Source organism: Histoplasma capsulatum, assembly GCF_000150115.1.
Source record: "Histoplasma capsulatum G186AR genomic scaffold supercont2.2, whole genome shotgun sequence".
NCBI classification, from domain to species: domain Eukaryota; kingdom Fungi; phylum Ascomycota; class Eurotiomycetes; order Onygenales; family Ajellomycetaceae; genus Histoplasma; species Histoplasma capsulatum.
In genome coordinates, this window is record NW_025544802.1 from 1,378,119 (window position 1) to 1,398,229 (window position 20,111).

A 20,111-nucleotide genomic window follows, 5' to 3' on the forward strand; every position below is an offset into this window, starting at 1 on the left:
TTGGGCGGAGTTGGGAACTTGTCCTAAGCCTAGACAAAGCTCGATCAATTTGCGGCCTATCCCAATTGACCCTTTTTTTATAATGTCTTTGATTGTCCTCAGATCAAGGATGCAGTGCACAGCTCCATAATGCAGATATGCCTGGTACCAGCAGCTTTGCTTTTGAGAATCGAACTTTCGTCCACAGGCCATTGACCCTGAATGGTGGGGTCATTGAGCCTTACCCCTCTCAATGCCATGATGTCAACATCATCTGTTGACCTCATCCCCTGGACAATGAGTACAATTCACACACCCCCCTCCACTAGCCGCCAGCGGCGAGTTGGCAGATACCCCTGGCCAGCAAACACAATTTCATTTGTTTTCCCTTTGGGGTGGAGGGGTGGGAAGGGGTAGTACCCTGCAATGGCTTAAATGGAGCTCTCTTTCTCTTGATTTTGCTGAACATAAAGGATAGAACTATTGTTTCGAGTGGGCCGGCATTATTTGTCCACCTCCTTTGGTGGAGACTTCCCCAAGGCAACTGCTCAATAACACCACAATCCCAAACGCACAAAAGCAATAGTTAATTCTTCTCAAAAATCACTTCTCATATCAGACATCCTAAGAGAAGATCATCCATCTTCTCTCCAACCACCCTTTTATGCTCCCGTCAGGTTTAAGACCCTTGACTTGCCTTCGATTTTCTACATCTTTCTCAATAACTCCTGTTTCCCCAAATGGCTTATATCCGGCCGGATCCTCCTAATGGAGGAGGCAGAGCATGGTTGGTTGTTGTAGGCTCATTTCTCCTTCAAATGTCATCTTTTGGATACCTCAATACGTAAGTATACCCGCTCTTTGCCAATATAATATTTGGCTTCCTCTTCCATTTTCCCTCCTCGGTAGACTTGAGATGGCATCATCCCATGGATGAGGAATAGCACAATGAAAGCTGACTCGTTTGAATTTCTTTCTCTTCTTGCATCTCTGGCAGCTGCGGAACTTTCCAATACTATTATCAGAGTGCCATGCTCCCTGACAAAAATGCATCACAGCTTGCTTGGATCACAACTCTGCAGATCGCTTTTTTCTTCGCATGCGGGCCAGCTGTGGGCAAACTTGTGGATGTGTATGGTTCACGAGCAGTCATCGCGCCATTCGCTGCGCTGGCCGTCATATCACTTGGTATGCTGAGCCTCTGCAGTGAGTACTACCAAGTACTCCTAGCTCAGGGGGTTGCTTTTGGAATCGCAGTCTCCGGGACCTGTTTGCCCGCAATAGTTACGGTGTCCCAATGGTTCTCAACCAAAAGAGGATTGGCTGTTGGTGTTGCGAGCTGTGGAAGTAGCGTTGGTAAGAGAATCAAGTTCAGCAGTGGACCCCTCCCCTTCTTTTTGTTTTGGCTGTGCTCAGCTTAACCGCAGAGAACTACAAAAGCATAAGACATATCCTTTATTGTGTTCAGGCAAGAAAGCTTGCTTGTGGAGCCTTTCACACTGACAAAATTGAGTAGGAGGTGTCATCTTCCCCATTATGGTTTCCAGACTGATCAAATCCCACGGCTTTGCGACCTCTATTAGATGGTCAATGGTTGTGGTTGGCGTAACTATGCTGATTGGGATATTGCTCTGCGACACACCGTTTCCACCACAATACAAGCTGAAAAAGCTGCAAATTGACGAGGAGGCTGTCCAGCATACAGACAGGAAGATCTCCCAGGATATAGAACCAGATGATTCTGAATCGGTTAGGAATAAAGCGGAGGAGGTTGGATTGGATTTCCCCGTGCTCGAGACTGCGATACCACCAATCAACGAAGAGAAAAACGCAAAGGGGGTGGGCGTCCTGCTTCAACGGAAACCACTTGGATGGGCGGGTTTTGTTCTGGGGACCTTCTTCTTCATGTGTGTGACTTCCGGCACGAAGATATATACTGTACAACCACGATGACTGACTTCAAATGTTCTGCTACTTCATAGGTGGTCATTCTTGGCGCCTTTCAACTATCTCCCTCTGATGTCAGTTGCCACTGGAATGTCTCCGGATCTTGCGCAGTACACTCTCACAGTAACCAAGTAAGTGACAACCCCAAGAAGCAGCCTTGGAAACAAAGTTAAAATAAGAAGGAAAAATCATGGCTAATTGTCGATTCGTAGCGCCGGTTCAATGTTTGGTCGGTAAGTGTAACGCTTGGCCCCTCCTGGAGGATCTTCCTTTCTCCCCCTTGCGTAGTACTTAACATCTGGTCCGCTTCGCTAACCAACGAGATCACAGTGTGGGTCTGGGAGCTGTGTCCGACAAATTGGGCGCATTTAATGTCATGTGCATTGTCACCACCTTCACTGCTACGTCAGTTTTAGCTTTTTGGCTCCCTCTCAGCAACAGCCCCTCCACGGTTGGTATTTTTATGTTTGGGGGGATCTACGGGGTTGCTAGCGGCGGTTTTATCAGCTTGATCGCGCCTTGTGTTGTTTCTCTCGCAGACAGCCAGCTGGAGAACCTTGGCATTACGTTCGGGCTTGTGTGTATAGGCCTTGCATTTGGGTATGTTAGCACCATCCGACTTCAACTCACTCCCTATTTGTAACGGGTCTTGTTGTCTTATCTATCCTCAAGCGACAATACCGGATAGAAGCTAATAAAGTAATTTCTTTCTGTCCCAAATATACAGCGCACTCGTCGGCTTACCAGCAATGGCCGCTGTGAAAGACAGCGCTACCTCTCACAGCTTTGAAGAACTAATTGTCTTCACAGGGGCAGTATTGGCTGTCGGCTCGGTTTGCATGATCTTCGCCCGCTATATGAAAGGCGGAATCAATATCTGGACCAAAGTCTAAAGAAAGGTGGATGGACTTTCTCCCATGTACCCCGCGAGCATAAAGTGTTTGCCTCCTCCAAATAGGGATAGGTTATTTGATTTTCCTTGCAATTTTCCTTGCAATTTTCCTTTGTTTATCAGGGTAACCCACTAGTTGCTTAGGGCGTTTAATAGCTAACGGGTAGATTTGGCATTGAAGGCTGGACGTTCAGGAAATAAGGAATAACCCACAAATGAGAAAGCAACAAAGAAAAGATAAAATAAAAGCGAAAAAGAGAATTAGTACAGTTTCACAAGCAGATAGAAAAAATAAGGCAATCACATTTTTCACAAGCTTATTCTATTATCGTTGAGATGGTATCTATGAGAAATAATCTCCTGGCTTGTTCATCCTTGAGGTTCTCTTCGGATCTCAAATTATGTTGTGTTGCCGAAAAATATCGGATGCGGGACCGGACACAGACTAAAATGAATACTTTTCCCTGCATGTTTTGTACAAGACATGAAAGTGAAAGACGATTGACACCCAGCAACTAACTGATGTGGTAAGGGAAAAAAAAGTGGAAGGAAGCAGCATGCCACGTTCATTCCCACCCTCATCGACGTTTGCCCCCACCTTAAACCACTTGACGAACAAACTCGATAGGCCCAGGTTGAGATTGGCCACCTGAATTCATCCATCCGTCCACCACACTGCCAAGGCAAGACGGATGTTACACCAAGGTCGACCCTCAAGGTCGCTCTTCTTTCGGCGGTGTGATTAAATTAAGGCCGATGAAACTATGAAATTTTGACTTTTGATGGCGGGGACCGTGATGTATAATGGTATACCTAGAGATATGACAAGTTGTGTGACTTGGAAACTAGTAAATGTACATGTACAGAGATCGTGAGATAGTAGATGCTAGTAGTCTTCCATGTACAGCAGAGGACGTCACTTGTTTGGAGTACCTCGGTCGGATCATGAAATTAGTAAATCGTGTTCCCTTTGTTCGTGAAAAGACAAAAGACTTGCCACCTGAAAGCCAGCAAAAGAAAGATTCATCTATCCATGTCATATGGACGCAGCCGTGCTAGCCCTCCTCGGGGATATGGTTGAGATGCGGCTCACATCGGGCTGATTGCTGATTTCCAGATAAACCTAGCTCCGGCCAATGAAAGCTCGTCTCGGGATGTCTCCACAACCTTAATTCCACAGCAACACATGCCTGTCCACATGTCGCATCGCAAAACATCCAACTATACATTTATCCCTCTTCTTCTTTTGCGCCCACATCTCTTGTGCGATTGCGAAATTGAAGGAATCACCCAAGGTGTCCACCAACGTGCGTACCCTCCCAATCAAGAGCTTTCCCGAATCGCCAACAGATCATAAACAATGTCAAGCCCAACTCGCAGACCCTCACAACTCCGCTCGAATCATGACAACACAGACAATAATAAACGCTCATCAATACAAGAAGTACGCTCTGCGCTGAAGGTTTCCTCAATCGGAACTAAAAGTGGGAACGAAATCGCCTTGCTAATAGGTCCCCCAATTGAATGACCAATAGGCAACGACCACAGGAGATGAGAGCTCAAATCAATTGGCTCAAGCAGTCGATGAGCTGCTAGACCAGCTTCAGAATAAATTCGACAAAGTATCAACAGAGATCTTTGGGAAATGTACGTCCATGGTGTAATATATACACTTCCTTTTTCCTTTTTCTCTGGCGAAAGAATACGGTTCACTCTCCTCCCTCCACCCTTCCAGCCATGGTCCTCCCGCGGCCTCCTCCACTTCCTCACAACCATCGTCTACTAAGTAACAACTTTCTCCATACACATGTGTGTGTCATATATACAACAAATTGCTAACTCCAAACTCCCTTCTCCCCACTAGTGGATGATATGGCGCGAAGACTGGATCAACTCGAAGCTGCCCTCGCTAGTTCCCCTGAAACTAATGTGACGAGCTGATTAGCCTCTCATTCATCAAAATGGAGTTCTTGTCCCTTTCCTTCCCGTTCCCATAAAACATGGAGATTTGGTTTGCGTTATTTTCTCCTTTACCTCGGATTTACAGAACGGTATAGGATACATGATATGCTTGGGAATTCGCAATCTTTCCTCGTTCGCACGTTCATACCCATACCAGTGAATCTGGATAGTCAGCACAACAGAACCTCGTTTCAAAACCAGCTCGCCTTCAGAATATGGGAGAAAATAATGTTGTTATAATAATATATTGTTATCCGGATTTTATTTTACTGTTTTGTGTTTGCTGATCACAAGGGGTTTTTTTCATTTTCATTTTATGAAGCTGAACAGATGCGCAAGTTCCGTAATATTTGCAATCTTGTACTTCTAATATGATGTTGCGATTTCTTTTTAATTCCTTGTTCGTTGGTTTCTTTGGTGTTTCTGCTTTGCTCTGGAAGCATTTCTATTCCTCTATTGTGTTTAATACCCAGTTAATTTCATACATTTTCTATGAGAAATTGAACGTGTTGAATGGGGAAAGGAACAACACAAAACCAAAGCTATCAATCATACAGAAAGCTAGAAAGCCATGCATTAAATCAAAGCATACTTGCCTTTCCAAAGACTTGTAGATGAAGATGCATCACTTGTTTCATCATCTCCTGTTACTCCAACAGCCCAGGATACCGCGCACACCCCTGCCAACCGAAAGTATACCAAACCCTCCCTTATTTAAGGAAATGTATTTATAAACAGTTCATTCACAGCTCATCTTTCGCCTTTGGCTCCTCCTCTTTCTCCTTTGGCTCCTCCTTTTCCTTAGTAAACCTCCGCAGAATATTACTCCTCGACACCAAATCATCCAGCTTCTCCGGTGCCAGGCCGCCCTTGGTCACAATCCTCTCTAACCTTGCCAACTCCTTCGCCACATATTCTTTATTCTCAATCAACTTCCCTAACACCTTGAAGTAGTACGGCGCATATCGTCCCTCCAATTCCTTCGACGCGGCCTTAACTTCACGCATGAGCCTGGAAATGCTCTTCTCGCTACCAGTAACGTATTTGGCAACGATGTCATCCAGGACTTCAATTGTGCCAGCTTCCCGATCCAGCCCGCCGCCAACAACACGATGAGTTCCAGACTTCTCGTTCAGGTATACAACGAAATCTTCTTCGGAGCGGCCGCCAGCGTAGTCTACTGGATCATTGGAGCCACGGGGGAAGAATTTAATAGTTGGGTATGATCTGATATCGAACAATTCAGCAGTTCTCCTGGAGTTTTCAGCATCAGCGTCAACTTTGGCGATTGTGACGTGGGGCTCGAGTTGAAAATCGTTCGCGAGCTTCTCCCAGATTGGAGCCAGCGCCTTGCAATCTGTAGAATGTCATTAGCCAAATATATATCCAGAAAAAGATGATGGTAGGGTGAGATTAGAAATGCGAAGAAGATGGGGAAGAATGGGGAAGACGTACGCCCACACCACGGCGCCGTAAACGCGACTAAAACGTCGTTCTCCCCTCCAATGGCTTTGGCAAATGTCGCATCCGTCAACATCTGGACATTGCTGGCCACCTTCAGCGCACCCTTTGGCCTAACTCCCGTCTTCTCCGTCACGAACTTGGACAGACTCTCTAAGTCCCGCGCGCCATTATACTCCTCGGGCTTGTCACTCTTCCCATCAAACCACTTCAGTGTTGGGAAGCCCTGGACGCCAAACTTCTTGCCTAGTTCCCTATGCTCATCCGCATCGACTTTGCTAATATGTAGCTTGTCGCTAGCGAAGGAGAAGTCTGCCGCCAGCTCCTCGTAGATTGGGGCCAGGTTTTTGCAGTGCCCGCACCAAGGGGCGAAGAATTCGACTAGACCCGGTTTGCCTGATTTGAGGGCAACTTTTTCGAAATTATCTGGAGTTAGGTCGAGGACGGAGGATAGGGCGCTGGTGGAGGCTACGTTATTCAGCAGGAGGGAGGTCGAGGCCAGAAGGAGGTAGCTTAGGCGTGCCATTTTGGAGGTTGTGGTCTGTGGCAGTGAGAGCGAGGTTAAACTTCAAACCACAGTTGGGAATATCCTGAAGATGCGCCACTCCCCAGGAGTGGATGTATTCTTTTCTTTTCAAGTTATGTTGTTTACCCGACTGAGTATGATGATGGCATTGACACTTTTGACAAGAGGACAAGCTGTTGCCACATTGATTACTAATTTCTAGTTCTAAGCTACGGCCTAAGCCTGGACGGGAGAAACTTCCTAGAGCTTGGACTGTATTCCCTAATTTAAAAATATTGAACGCTAGGAAGCAATTGCTATCCGTGGTTGGTGCTTTTCGATTGTTTCAGGCACGGCCAGACAGCCGCTAGGATATGGCCCATGAACATAATAGAAATACATTGATACCGGACTCGCTTAAATTATTCCCCCCGGTGTTATTGAGAGGCTTTTAAGCAGATATCGAACAGAGTCCTACGATTGCTGTCAAGCAATGCAAGGGTCGCTTCAAAGTCATGTATAGGTAGAGCGAGGGTAAAAAGGAGAATACCCTCAATTTATCTTCGCTCCGCCAACCATTTATTAGCTTCCTCCCACAATTTCGCATCTTTGAACTCCTTCCCAGCATTTTGAGATGCTTGATAAGCCTAGCGGACATAATTAGTTCATGTTTCATTTCACAGCAATGGCTTTGGGTAGTGGGTCTGGGCATACCGCATCCCAAAGTGTGAACGCCAGGTCAAGATTTCCGCTAAAACTATCGCTATGTTGAAACCACTCTTTACCTTTGGACTTCACCTCAGCCCGAACCCTTGGCGATGTTGGCTCCGATTGCTGTGGGAGGTCATCAAGATACGTCCGAACAGCGATTCCAAGTCCGCAATTATTATCATCAATAAAAGGAAGACTAAAATTTTGAATTAGTTCGCCTCATTAACATTTGGTTTCTTTAGACTAACCTGAGCCCCAAATCCGCCCAGTCATCGCGATCACGGTCTGCCTCCCCGTTGAGCAAAAGACTTGCTAGGACAACCTCAACTAAGTCTCGTAAGCTCGACCGGACAGCGCATATCAGGGAACGGAAGGACAAGAGCTGTCTACTCAGAGGACCTGAGTAGCCAATGGATTTGTGACGAATTTGACCGATGCATGCAACTTGTGACACCAACAGATTGAACTTTTTCTCCTCATCTAATGGAAACCTCAGTACGGTAAACAAACGCAAGCCCGTGAGAGTTCAATATCACTTACCGGTACCCCTCATTGGGCCGCCAGAGATATTAGCGAACCAATCCTTAGAGCTCAAAATCCCGAGCCGCAAAAGCTCCACTGCTATAAAGGTTGATTCTTCCAAATTCTCCGTAGGGTTTAATGACGACATGGCTGCTTCCAACGCTTGTCCCCACTGGGTGAGTCGGTGCTTGTCATTGACATAGCCCCGTAATTGCAATAGCCTCCACATCACATTCGCAAGAATTTCAGATTTTGACGATAGAGGCTTTAAATGTTAGATAATAATAACATCATCGTATTTTGAGAATCGCGTAGTACTTACCGGTGCATCCCGCGTTGAGAATGACTTGGTAACAAACTCTTGATCTTTCAGTGCTCGAAGGGCGAATGCAAATGGAAGAGAATCGGCCTAACACACAAAATCAGTACAAACGGCGATACAGCGCCGGAAGCTGCTGTAGGACATACCTGGAGTTGCTTGACACTTTCTGGGAATTTATCGCTTCGAAGTTTCCACGACATTGTAGACTCCTTAACCGAAGGTAAATCCTCTTTGAGGTTAATAGAGCGTGTGGATTTCGGCGCATACCAGGTACAGACATTTATTGCTTTAGTTTGGTAGAATCGATGAAGAGAATTAGAAAGCAGGCACAAGGCCTGGGTTCGAATGGGAGTAAGAAGCTCTCCCTGAAGACGGCGGTAGATGTCAGAGTCCTCAGCTCCTAGTGGTAACCTGATAAGGAGCTCGCCCGAAGTTAACCAGTCGGACACTTGAGATCCAAGAATTCCCTTGGACATGTAAAAGTAAAGTTCCTCCGGAAGGCGCTGGCCGATGAGTTCATGTAAATCGTTGGATACATTCTCAGCATCCATAGGGTCAACCTTCCCATCGATATCCATAATGATGTGATGTTTCACTGTCATGAGTGCACGCTTAAAACTTTCAGCATACGGCAAATCATTAACACGATGCTCATCTTCAATTTGGCCACAAAGAACCAAAGCATTTCGTCCGGCGTTATTATATGCGGTCATCGCCTCCCGGATATTAACCCCCTTCCCAGGAAATGTCGCATTCTCGAAGGGTGGGAATGTACGGAGAAATCGGGAGCCAAGAAGCAAGCAGAACTCGATAAACTGCTCGTTTGTTATCCGTCCCAGATCATCTTGGCATACCTGTCTAGTAATCCATGTGAATCGAAAAACATCCGTATCCAGCCTAGTGATGACTTTATCTATATCGAAAAGAAAGAGTTCTGACGGGCCGAAAACAGCATCAACGAAACGGTTAGGGCCTTTCTCAAGGTAAGCAAGCTACAGAGACATCAGCATGAGCAATTAGACATAATCCAAGCCACAGAGGAGAGTGTATGGAAGGTTACCTGTGCAGAAGCAGCGTAAGGCGCAACAAGAAAGTCTACACCTTGTTCATGTAGGATTCTTTGCAAAAATTTATAAAGGGTCTCGGGCTTTGCGCTCCCTACAGGTCGAATATTAGAAACGACCTAAGACAGGAACGTTCTATCTCTGGAAAGTTCCACATACCAGCTGAGCTAAAGGCATCAACAACCTGGTCCGCTTGTTTCTGGTCATACAGCTCCCACGCTTGCTCCAGTGCACGAGTAGAATCAGCTTGAGAAGTGAAATCAGGTTCCCGCTTCCCAAAATTAAGACCGTTGAAGACAAAGACACAGGTAACGCCTAGATTCTTCAGGACTTGGATCTCCTTTTCGATATTGGCTCTTAGAGAAAATGGGAAGCCTCCAAGAGCAATGAGGAGGGGCTCTTTTGTCGCATGATGATTGAGGTGTTGATCGAGGTAGTGGGAAGCATCAATGCCTATGACAGCACCTTTGAGGGTTGCAAGAGGTAGGGTTTGGGCACGACTGCTAGCCCACTCATCGAAGGCACGAACTAGAAACGGACAGAAGTTTGGTCAGCTTTGGGCAGCAAGAAGAGCACAGCACTGGCTGAGCAGCTCTTTCGTACATACTCGGCATAGTGTAGAGGGATTTGCTCAGCTAGCAAATAAGAGGTGGTTCAGGGCAGGAATACTCCGCAAATCGTGGAGCTCCTTTGGGCCAGAAGCGAGGGCAGAGCTCAACCCCCGATTTAGTTAAGCTAGCAAAGGCCGATATGCGTGATTCCAAGAGGACGACAGAATAAAAACCGACAAATCCAAGGTATCTTTTACAACAGACCACAGCTGGAAAACGGAACGTCGATACAAGCACGCAGCTGTCGGTAGAACAGAATCAGAGAATCGTGGCTGGAATATAAAGGGAGCCGAATGCACTGCACGAGTTGAGGTTGAAGTCGAAGTCGCGGAGATGAAAACGGCAAGAGGAGCGGGCCGTGGCCACAACAGCAAGGCGGTGGCCATATCAAGCATGGCAGGGGGTTACTTGGAGGAACTTCCTACTCCCGCGCTTTTTCTCGTGAGAATATGTAACAACATATATCATACATAGTTAGTACGTACTCTCAACCTTGGAATCGCCCTCATCGCCCAATAATGAAAACAGAGGTTTTAGCACCATGTCTCGTCGACAACAAATATATACTCCGCGCTGCTTAAAAGTGTGACTATGACTGTTAAACCTGCAGTCTGTCCCTATATCCCCACCTCCATCGACAATTCTGTGCAGCTTGGTGCAAAAGCCTAAGAATCAGAGCAAAGAGCAGCAAATAAGTGAAAATCAGGGACTTTGAATTCAAATATACCTTGCCCATCAACGAAAGCGTATTGATATCATCATCATCTTCAATCATGACCGAGAATAAACTCTCCAGAGCCGCGCCCGTGCAGCTGCCGGTGATCAATATCTCGGAAGCCACACCCACAGTAGGAAAGGCTATGATCGATGCTGCGACTAAGAACGGTTTTTTTTACGTCGATAGTTCCAGCAGTGATTTCTCGAATGCCGACGTGGAAAACGCGTTTGCCATGGTATGTCTAATTGTACCTACCCCATCATGCCAGATTTACCCTTCATGCTCATCGAAGCCGGATCAATCTACTTTCAGATTGATATTGGCAAGAACTGATGACTGAAATGTCAATTTTAGGGGCGGGATTTCTTTGCTTCTCCTTATGAGGAAAAAGCTGCGGTTGCGATTGGTACAAATGTATGTGTATTAGGATATATTGCCCATCGCTGGTAATGACATGTTCTTCCCACTTTGTAAAAGAGTTGCCCACGCGCTAGGAACCCATCAATTAATTGAAGTTTTAATATAGAATAAGGGTTGGTCTGGAATGCATGCAGAAACGCTTGACCCCGAACATCAACAGGTGAGCTTTGCTGCTAAAAACAGCTCAATATTCCTCTCCCCCGCTTCAACTACCTACGCATCCGAAGGAGCATCTGGCTAACAAAGTATCACTATCACATGGCTTTGTTTGGTGCAGAGAGGGGATTTCAAAGAGTATATATATTTCCCCTTTGCAGCCTGACTCAGTTCCCTGTCTACCCACCCGGTATGCAAAAATAGGCCTTGGCTAAGAAGCGTCGATTCAGAGCCATGAACATTCACGAATTCAAAGAAAACAAAGCCCAGCAGGAACTTCCCAAGTCCCTTGTTCCCCACGAAGCCGAGTTAGCTCGATTCATCGACTTATGCCGAAAGACATGTAATCGGATTCTCACTCTCCTCGCGATAGGCCTAGATGTAAACAGATTCTCTTCCTTTGTCTCCAAGGTTGTGGCGATATAGAAAAAAATGGAAAATAGAATTGGCGTTACAAAAGGATATATATGCCAAACAATAGAACTAACCCCTCCCCCAAAAACAGATCCCCGAAAACTGGTTCACGTCCCGGCACGATCCCGTCCTGGGCCCCTCCGGCTGCACGTTACGCTTCCTCTACTACCCTTCAATTGACTCGCCAGCCTCTTCGACCTTCAAGCACGGTATTGACGTCCGTGCGGGCGCGCACAGCGACTACGGAAGCATCACCCTCCTCTTCCAGCGAGATGGGCAACCAGGGTTGGAAATCCTTACGTCGACGGGAGAGTGGGCGCCTGTGCCTGTTCGGCCCATTACTGATGGTGGTGGTGGTGCCACTGCTGCTGGCAGTGGCAAAGGTGCGATATTTCCTCCAATACTGATAAACATCGGTGATCTCCTGAGCTACTGGACGGCCGGGCTATTGAAGTCTACGGTGCACCGAGTTGTATTTCCACAGGAGGACCAGCAGCAGCAGCAGGACAGAAGCGATCGAAGTCGTGATAGATATAGCATAGCATATTTCTGTCATCCAGTGGATCACACAGAGCTTGTTCCTGTTCCTAGCCAGCTCGTTGAGGAGCGGATAAAACAGAATACGATTGCGGCTATAGGCCAGCGGCAGCGGCTGGGGAATAGCAATGATGCTGGCGATGCTGGGGAAGCCCCTCTGACTGCGAGAGAGCATTTGGCTGGGAGATTGGCGGCGACCTATGGCGGATCGAAGGAGGAATATCAGTGATCGATTATAACTTTCTACTATTTATTTATTCACGTATACCTAGGAGTACTCATTAGTCCGAACAATGCAATATTCTTCCAACAAGTAGTATAGCTACCCCTTTCTTCCCCTAGGAATTGTTACATACAGAAACAAACATCATTTTTATTAGCTGGTTACTGTTGTATCTTCCATTTTAAGTTATGGACAAATTGGCTACAAAAAAAATAAAATAAAAATAAAAATAAAAATAAACCAAGCAGTATCACACCCACCTGATGGAAAGCTAACAGAAAAGGAAAACGCGTATCTTCAATAAGTTTCAACCTATGAGGATGATCTGGAAACAGAAAGCAAAAAAAAATAGCCGGCCCCCTCCAAGGACATATTTTGGAAAGAAAAACAAGGAGGAAGCAAACTGTAGGCTCGTATTCCATTCATTCTTTGGGCTAAAACTCCTCCATCCGATTATGATACCAACATTTCACTTAGCACCCAAGTTCAATCGAAAATCTTGTTCAAACAAGGGGGTTGAAGTGGATAAGGAGAAGCTGACACTGCACTACACCCCCTGAGTTACGTATACAAACTCCCGCAAGAAGCAAGCTAGACAAATTAATTAATACGATAGGAGACGGTTTCCACGAACGAGAGGGGTAAACAAATGGATAATCCATGTACTACATGCTGGAGAGAAACGTTTGTTCATTTTATTGGGAGAGAATACGGTTAAAGCAAAGCAAAGCAAAGCCAAAGAAAACGCAGTTCAAAAGGAATCGCTGTCAAAGCAAAAGGAACAGAAAGAAAAGGAACAAAACGTTTAATAAATCAAAAGTTCAGCTAAAAGGATGGCCGGCAAAGCGCGTGGCTGTAGAATGTACAAAAAAGATCCATAATTGAATAGAGACATCGGAAAAGAGATAAAAACAAAAATTAATATAATGTAGAGCGAAAACATCAAATATGCAGAAGCATTCGCCTAATATAAGTACCTTTACGTCTCTGCCAACCTTCGTCCGTCCCATCTGTGGATATGTAAGTAAAAGAAAAATGATAAATGGGGGGATAGTATCAAGAAATGGAGTTCTAGCTCAGCAAGAGGTACAAAATGGGACGAGACGAAAGAAGCGCATTTGCAGGGGAAGGGGGAGAAGAGAATTGCCTGTCGAAGGAGGAATCAATGCACTTTCATCCATAGATGTCAAACAAGGAAACGCGATGTGAGGAAGCGTACACTGCAAGATAAGGAAATTCGTTCGTGTGATTCGAGAATTATAAAACGAAAGCTAAATATATAAATATACTTATATACTTATATATATATATGTCTGTAAAACTAGTGTTGGCTGCCAGTTTGATTCTGATTAAGGGCGAAAGAGAAGCACAAAAAGCATCTTCAAAAAAGTTACTTGATTTTAAAATAATCGGGGAATCGCTGATGATTGGTAATGTATTTCGCTATGATTTAAGATGGATGTAGCTGAAAAATGTTTCTGGCGTTCAGAGTCGAGAGGTCTAGGAGGATAAACGAGGCCGGTAGAAAGTATCTTTGTTTATTGTTGTTGCGCCTGCTCGGAAGGGCCCGGTGTGATGTGGCACCAATGACGATGGAATGCCCAGGCATTCTTCTGACACTCTTTGCTACAATATTTTGTCCTGCGGCATCGCCGACATTTGGCAAACTGGCGTTGGAACTCCTCCCACTTCCCACATTTATAGTATGCACACTGACGAATTCCTCCCCGCGCATCATCCTTACGGCAGAGATTTCGCATAACAACGCAGGCCCAGTATTGCATATCCTTGGTGTGGTGTCGAATGGTGAATCTTTCAACAAGCGGGAATATGTTGAAGTCATCTGGAAGTAGATATTCCTCCTCCTCCTCTTCTTCCTCCTCCTCCAGTTCTAGTGAAGGCTGAGACGGAGCATTTGGATCGTCCAATAGGCGAATATCCTTCCCCAATTTCAATTTCGGAACCAGATGTGTCTTTTGGAAATACGAGCGCAGATTGCAATATTTCGAGACGTATGCTAGAAGTTGCAAGGCCATCAAAACATCTTCATCACGGGGCATCGCAGTCAAAACTCCCGGTGGAACTTGGCGATCTCTCAAGTAGAAAGGGTAGGGCGTCTGCTGAGGAACGGGAGATGCAGTGTTCAACGCAGTTGGGCGGACGGGCGAAAGGCCAGGAACACCATTTCCGGGCTGTGCTGTTGTGTTTATGATGCTTACGTCAATTGCAGAAGGGTGCGTGATGTTGAAAGTTTCAGCTTCGGGAGTATCGGATGGGTTTGGAATCGTGATTCCATGGGTTTCGGAGCTACCATCGAGCATGGAGCCACTCTCGCCAACGTTATCGATTTCCATTCCATTCTGCACATCAACTATGGGTTCAGCAACGTGGTGTGGAGAAGGGTCCTCTCCCATGACCACATCATCTCCATTTGCATCGTCAGACTCGCCCGATGCCGAAGGTCGTTGGCGAATCGAAGGGCGTCGTCTTGGCCGGGCATTCAGCGAAACAGAATTTTGATGTTCACCTACAGCATGGGGTGTGGTCGGTGACTCTGGCTGGGAGTTAAGCCCTGGTTGCAGGCCTGGAACCACAGACGGCAACCTGTCGGCATCACGAACAGGTCGAAGGCCAAAACCGGCTGTGCCATCCACAGGAGGGATAGCAGTTGCCAGAGGCTGCATTACTCGATGGCGATGTGTTACCGGCTGATGGCGACCTTCATGTGTTCTGTGGCTGCGTGCGTCACGAGAAAATGTCGTACGCTCTGGGGGAGACGTTAGGATGACTTGAGGAGACGGAGTGATTTCCACTGCGCCAGACTCTCCATGTTGGGCATCTCGGGAATACGGATGAGGAATCTCAATCGACGGGGGTGGGGCTTGTCGACGAGTGGTGCGATGGTCTGAAGTTGTGGGAGCTCTTTCAAAGAAAGATGAGCGATTGGTCTGGTCGCGTGAACGGGACGATGTTTTAGACACCCTCGAGGTGTTCCGCTGCGCTTCAGCATCAGCGCGTGCCCTTATTTTATCGACGACGCGAATGTAGTTATCGAGGATTGTAGCAACGACCGGTACAATATCTGCCTCAACAACTCTCGTCCTCACGTTTTCAGTGCCACGGACTCCAATATTGACGACACACTGGAAGGCCAAATTCCATTTCCACATCTCCATCAAGTCCTTGCTTCTCCCTTCCTTTAGTATGCATACTAGCTGCTCAATCCCTCCGTCGACTGTAAGTATATCACGAATTCTCGCAGACGATGTGGTGAGATAGGCAAGATGGTTGAGCGAATTGATGAGTGGAAGGGTTGAAGTGCAGTCAAGGGCACGTCGGTCGTAAAGGGTAGTCGTAATGTTGACAGCCGCCTTGTTGACGTTTGGAATGCTGAAATTGACCTCCCTCATGACGAATATCGATGTTGCTGTTGTCACTGGGATAGGCCAATATTTTCAGTGAACCAAAAGCTAAAAGGGGGTGAAAGCTGGAAGAAATATTAGCAGGTTGTGATATTGGTGCAATATTTTGTTCGGGAATCCGTACCGGTTGAAAAGGATGAAATGAGAAAAAATATATCCAAGTGAACCGCGGATGGCCCAATTTACATCAATTACAAAGGGGGTATTTATTGGGCGGAAAACACGAGGGTTCGAACAACAACAATACCAGAGAGGGGGTATAAGCTCCGTGATGATTTAAATGACCAGACGATGATCAAATTCTTTAAAGGGAAAAATATAAGAAACAAATGGCGGAAAATGAGGCTTTGAACCGAAGGAAAAAAAAGAAAAAAAAAGAAAGCTAAAAGTAAAACGCGAGGCCAGAACGGGAGCTTGATATGGAGCGACGGAACGGTTTCAAAATGGGCAGCGTCGATCTGGATTATGGGTCGAGATTTGCGTCAATGAGAGGAAATAATGGAAGACACTGTATTTATTGTGTATTAGCATGGGTTGTTGCATAAGTTTGAGATCAGATAATCAGGTGTTTATGGCCAGAGCTACCAAGTCACACGAGGCAGCGAGTGGATACCAGCGCAGCGTGTCAAGGAAAACAAAAATTCAAAATTGAACAGTAGGACGGATGAAGACATACCAACCTTGAATTGGGAGTGATAGTGAGCTGATAGACAAAACGGTGGACAAAATAACCTTGAGGGGATTTTAACGGACTGGGGAGAGGAGGGGTGGCCGTTGAAGAGACTAGACAGCAAGCAGAGAAACAACCACCACGACACAGACGTGGAGCAAGGGTATCTGAAGAGAGGGCCAAAAGAGAAAAGCAAGACGGGAGAGATGATGCGAATGGGAAATGGAAAGAAAACAGATGGGAGAGGCGTGGAAGATTCGAGGGAGGACGGAAGGGCGAGAAATGGACAAGAGGAGAGAGAGGAAGAGGAGATGTTTGGGCTGACGGAAGAGGCAAAACCGCAAATAGACCAGCCAGCCTGATACGCTTAGCTAAGGAGCCGCCTCATACGCCAAGATTCTCGTTGCCATTTTGCCTCCCTCTTGCCGAGTCACTCTTCGGGCAAAGGATGCTGCTGTACTGGGTTTTTGTTTTGTTCTTTAATTTAGCACACTGCGATTCCCGTTTTATCTTTTCTTGTTTATTCTTGACAGATTCCTCTGTTCCTTTGCTTTTCCCATCCCAGGCCAAGGGAAAGCCCGTGCTACGCATGGTCCCGCCTATAGCGCCTCGAGAGTTTTCCCTACGGCGGCAGTTTGATGGCGCCACACAAGGATACATCCCCTTGTCCAGCAAATCAAACAAAAGAGAATCCTTTATCGCAGTCAATACTGCTACTACTACTATTACTACTCATAATGATAATAACAATAATATAACGAATCCGATATTCACTCGCACTTTATGACTTCTGGACGTGACCCAGCGTGTGTGGAAGGGCATATTGATATTGACCAGGGAGCAGGGACGGGGAACCTATGAGAAGATAATCAAGGAATAATTGCAATTTGGCAAGGGTAAGTTAACCTATCTGATGGTTGGAAGTGAAGAACCAAGTCATTCTTCCCTGTCTACGCACAAGTCCGGCGGCAGAAAAACAGAGGTATCTTCCAATAGCTGCCCAAGAGCCCTATGGTTAGATCTGATAACGTTCTTCCTTACGAAATCTACATTCTAACAAATATATCTATTTAGCCGTGGAAATCTGGGACACGCATTCCCTTAGCCCAAGTGGGCAATCTAACCGTCTTCTGTATGGCTGATCTGGAATGTTTAGCTCCAAGAAATAACTAACATCTCTCTCTATACAGACGGCAGAGAAACCCCTTGGAATTACCATTCTGGACACTTTCTGCAATGCGTACTCATGCTATTCAGGGCTACATCCCGCACAGTGCCTTTGCCTTCCAACGAAACAACAGTACCAGGCCTAGATGCACCGGACGCTTTTACCTCGGAGTTACCTCGGAGCGCTTGATGTTATTGCGATGAACAACAACTTCATGTTGGAGGAAGTTGAAGGCCCTAGGGGAACATCGCCGCAAACTTCCTGTCAGTCATTGGAGCTACATATCTACAATGTTCATCAGGGCCTCTAAGTTAGAAATGTTCCGAGGCTGGCTCCTACAATCTCCAGGCTACTAACAATCTCCATGATGAGGTCATTACTGCCCCAGAGAGTGACCTTAATAATTCCCCATCAAACTACCCACGCGGGTGCTCACGGGCGATGCTCCAAGGAAAGGTGCCTACCCCGCAGTAGCAGTCTGAGCAGTGTGAATTTCCCAGGCAAACTTGATATCATTCGCACTGCTACTATTGTTTACCTAGCGTCTGACCAGGCTACCGGCCTTCCAGCACGGCTAGCTAATTAATGGCTACACGGGGAGTGGCGATGACGTTATAAGCCATCCATCTCTTACAATATCAGTTAAAATTCCTGATTTTTACATTCTGGGAGAGTATTTCCCCTGTGCATCAGAAGATCTATTGTCAAGTTGTGTCAACAAAACCATCAACAATGCTCCCCTTGACGGCAGATATCTCCCGAAATATCCCGTCCTCCAGTGCCTTCCTGGAAACCAACTTGGCTTTTTGAAGGCACCACGGAGTGGACGGGAGGAAACTTTCATTTCTTGAAGGGCCAAGCTCGGGTATAACGCTTCGATGGATTTGAGCAGAGCAGTGAGAACTCAAAAACATTGCAGAGAGCTTTCTCGTTTATAACTATTCTGGGAAACCCTTCGGAATTTCACCATGTGTCTCAATATGAAATAAGCCCCCTGCAAGGACAACTTTGGTTAGTTGAAGAAGGGGAAAATCAGCAGCAGAGGTCTTGGATTTCCCGGACCATTACTGAGGACGGTTCAGCGACAATTTGGCTAAGGTTTACTGGTCCCTATGCTTTTCTTTTGATTGAAGCAGACGAAGGCTGTGGAATTCGGATCTCGTAAGTTCCTTGACGAAAAACAGTTGAGGAGACGGTGACTTCTCGCCGTTAATTGATAATGAATATGTCTTTCTCTTCTCGTTTTCAGGATCTGAGATCCGTTTCATTTCAATTCCCCCGGCCCCCCCTCTTCTTGCCCATTGACTGAGGGAATGGACAATTTCAAATACATAATGAATCTTAAATCGGTATCGTCATAGGGTTTGACACGCTGTTTCGGAACGCTATCTACAACGAATCCGTTTAAACCCAGGAAACCAAATTCGCTTGTGGGTGCTTGCTCTCAACCAGCAATGGCAGACGGATTCCCTTCGGTACTGCGTTCCCATGCGATTTTCAGATATTTTGGGCTAGGATATTTAGACTATACAATGACCGCATCTAGCATCTACCTGCAGAAGAAATCAGAAGCCTTAGAGATGCACCAAGGCATGGATGTATATCTTGCCAATGCAGCCAAGATATGAATTATCAGATGCTGTTTTCTATTTTATGCCCATGAATGCCAGAGTCATGGTCATTGGTACCACTGTGCATAAACTATTTAGGAGGCGCGGTTGGAGCGGAGTTTGGTGGCGGCGGCGTTTCTGGAAGTTTCGTGTCCCAACTATACGATTTTGGAAGCAAACTGCACTACCGGCAGAAAAAATAAAAATAAAAATAAAAATATGAGAAGAAAAAATAAAGATGAATGATGATAATCAGACTCCGTACTACGGAATGGTAGTTTTACAGGTTTGCTCCTGCCCAGCGATCGATCCCCTTCCCCATTCTGGCGATCTCCACGGGATGGGGTGTAAATTACTCGTAACACCCTCAGTGTCCTTTGTATCGTAACTATAATTTTTGACACACCTATTGCGAACTGATATTGAAATTGCACCGTATGTTGGTATATGGTTGTTGTCTAGATAACAAGCAACAGAGTTCTAGCGTATGAGTAAAATAAAGCATTTATCATTTTCCTGGTAGGACACCCTTATCCTCCTCCTTGCGGTCTTTTGGAGGGGCTGTATATTATTTTATGGAGTTAGGCGTCGATGTGGGCCTCTCAGATTCCAAACGAAATCTTTCAAAACGAAACGAACAGAAAGGAAAAGGTACTCACTAATAAGCGCCGTCGTCGCTGGTTGGCAGTTGAGAAAACTCCAGGTTCCGCCTCCGTTCTAAGCGGTTTCTTTGCGTTTGTAATTGGGCGAATGGGAGAAGTAACTTGGTTTGTGTGAACTGCCAAGTCTTTGTACTT

The 20,111-nt window shown here is 46.1% G+C and overlaps 7 protein-coding genes across 7 annotated transcripts; 4 read left to right on the forward strand and 3 right to left on the reverse strand.

Moving 5' to 3' along the window:
• Window positions 1-719: 719 nt before the first annotated feature.
• HCBG_01687 (uncharacterized protein) lies at window positions 720-2,819 on the forward strand (the record flags this gene model as incomplete). Its single annotated transcript, XM_045428736.1, has 6 exons — window positions 720-823; window positions 977-1,335; window positions 1,496-1,886; window positions 2,139-2,159; window positions 2,257-2,526; window positions 2,654-2,819. The coding sequence occupies 6 exons, from the start codon at window positions 720-722 to the stop codon at window positions 2,817-2,819; spliced, it is 1,311 nt and encodes a 436-aa protein (XP_045290522.1).
• A 2,704-nt stretch (window positions 2,820-5,523) lies between these two features.
• On the reverse strand, window positions 5,524-6,767 carry HCBG_01688 (uncharacterized protein; the record flags this gene model as incomplete). Its single annotated transcript, XM_045428737.1, has 2 exons — window positions 5,524-6,137; window positions 6,236-6,767. 2 exons carry the CDS (start codon window positions 6,765-6,767, stop codon window positions 5,524-5,526), a joined length of 1,146 nt encoding a protein of 381 aa, XP_045290523.1.
• Window positions 6,768-7,009: 242 nt separating this feature from the next.
• Window positions 7,010-10,265, reverse strand: HCBG_01689 (XPG I-region protein; the record flags this gene model as incomplete). The annotated part of the gene is made up of 9 exons (XM_045428738.1): window positions 7,010-7,393; window positions 7,461-7,653; window positions 7,706-7,937; window positions 7,998-8,244; window positions 8,302-8,388; window positions 8,448-9,293; window positions 9,362-9,459; window positions 9,525-9,893; window positions 9,973-10,265. 9 exons carry the CDS (start codon window positions 9,977-9,979, stop codon window positions 7,304-7,306), a joined length of 2,169 nt encoding a protein of 722 aa, XP_045290524.1.
• Window positions 10,266-10,749: 484 nt separating this feature from the next.
• HCBG_01690 (uncharacterized protein) lies at window positions 10,750-12,450 on the forward strand (the record flags this gene model as incomplete). Its single annotated transcript, XM_045428739.1, has 5 exons — window positions 10,750-10,929; window positions 11,049-11,108; window positions 11,221-11,274; window positions 11,475-11,651; window positions 11,776-12,450. The coding sequence occupies 5 exons, from the start codon at window positions 10,750-10,752 to the stop codon at window positions 12,448-12,450; spliced, it is 1,146 nt and encodes a 381-aa protein (XP_045290525.1).
• Window positions 12,451-13,046: 596 nt separating this feature from the next.
• On the reverse strand, window positions 13,047-15,854 carry HCBG_01691 (SamB protein; the record flags this gene model as incomplete). Its single annotated transcript, XM_045428740.1, has 1 exon — window positions 13,047-15,854. One exon carries the CDS (start codon window positions 15,852-15,854, stop codon window positions 13,983-13,985), a length of 1,872 nt encoding a protein of 623 aa, XP_045290526.1.
• Window positions 15,855-16,309: 455 nt separating this feature from the next.
• On the forward strand, window positions 16,310-16,898 carry HCBG_01692 (uncharacterized protein; the record flags this gene model as incomplete). The annotated part of the gene is made up of 2 exons (XM_045428741.1): window positions 16,310-16,335; window positions 16,577-16,898. 2 exons carry the CDS (start codon window positions 16,310-16,312, stop codon window positions 16,896-16,898), a joined length of 348 nt encoding a protein of 115 aa, XP_045290527.1.
• A 951-nt stretch (window positions 16,899-17,849) lies between these two features.
• Window positions 17,850-19,332, forward strand: HCBG_01693 (uncharacterized protein; the record flags this gene model as incomplete). Its single annotated transcript, XM_045428742.1, has 4 exons — window positions 17,850-17,996; window positions 18,053-18,160; window positions 18,456-18,569; window positions 19,066-19,332. The coding sequence occupies 4 exons, from the start codon at window positions 17,850-17,852 to the stop codon at window positions 19,330-19,332; spliced, it is 636 nt and encodes a 211-aa protein (XP_045290528.1).
• Window positions 19,333-20,111: the final 779 nt, after the last annotated feature.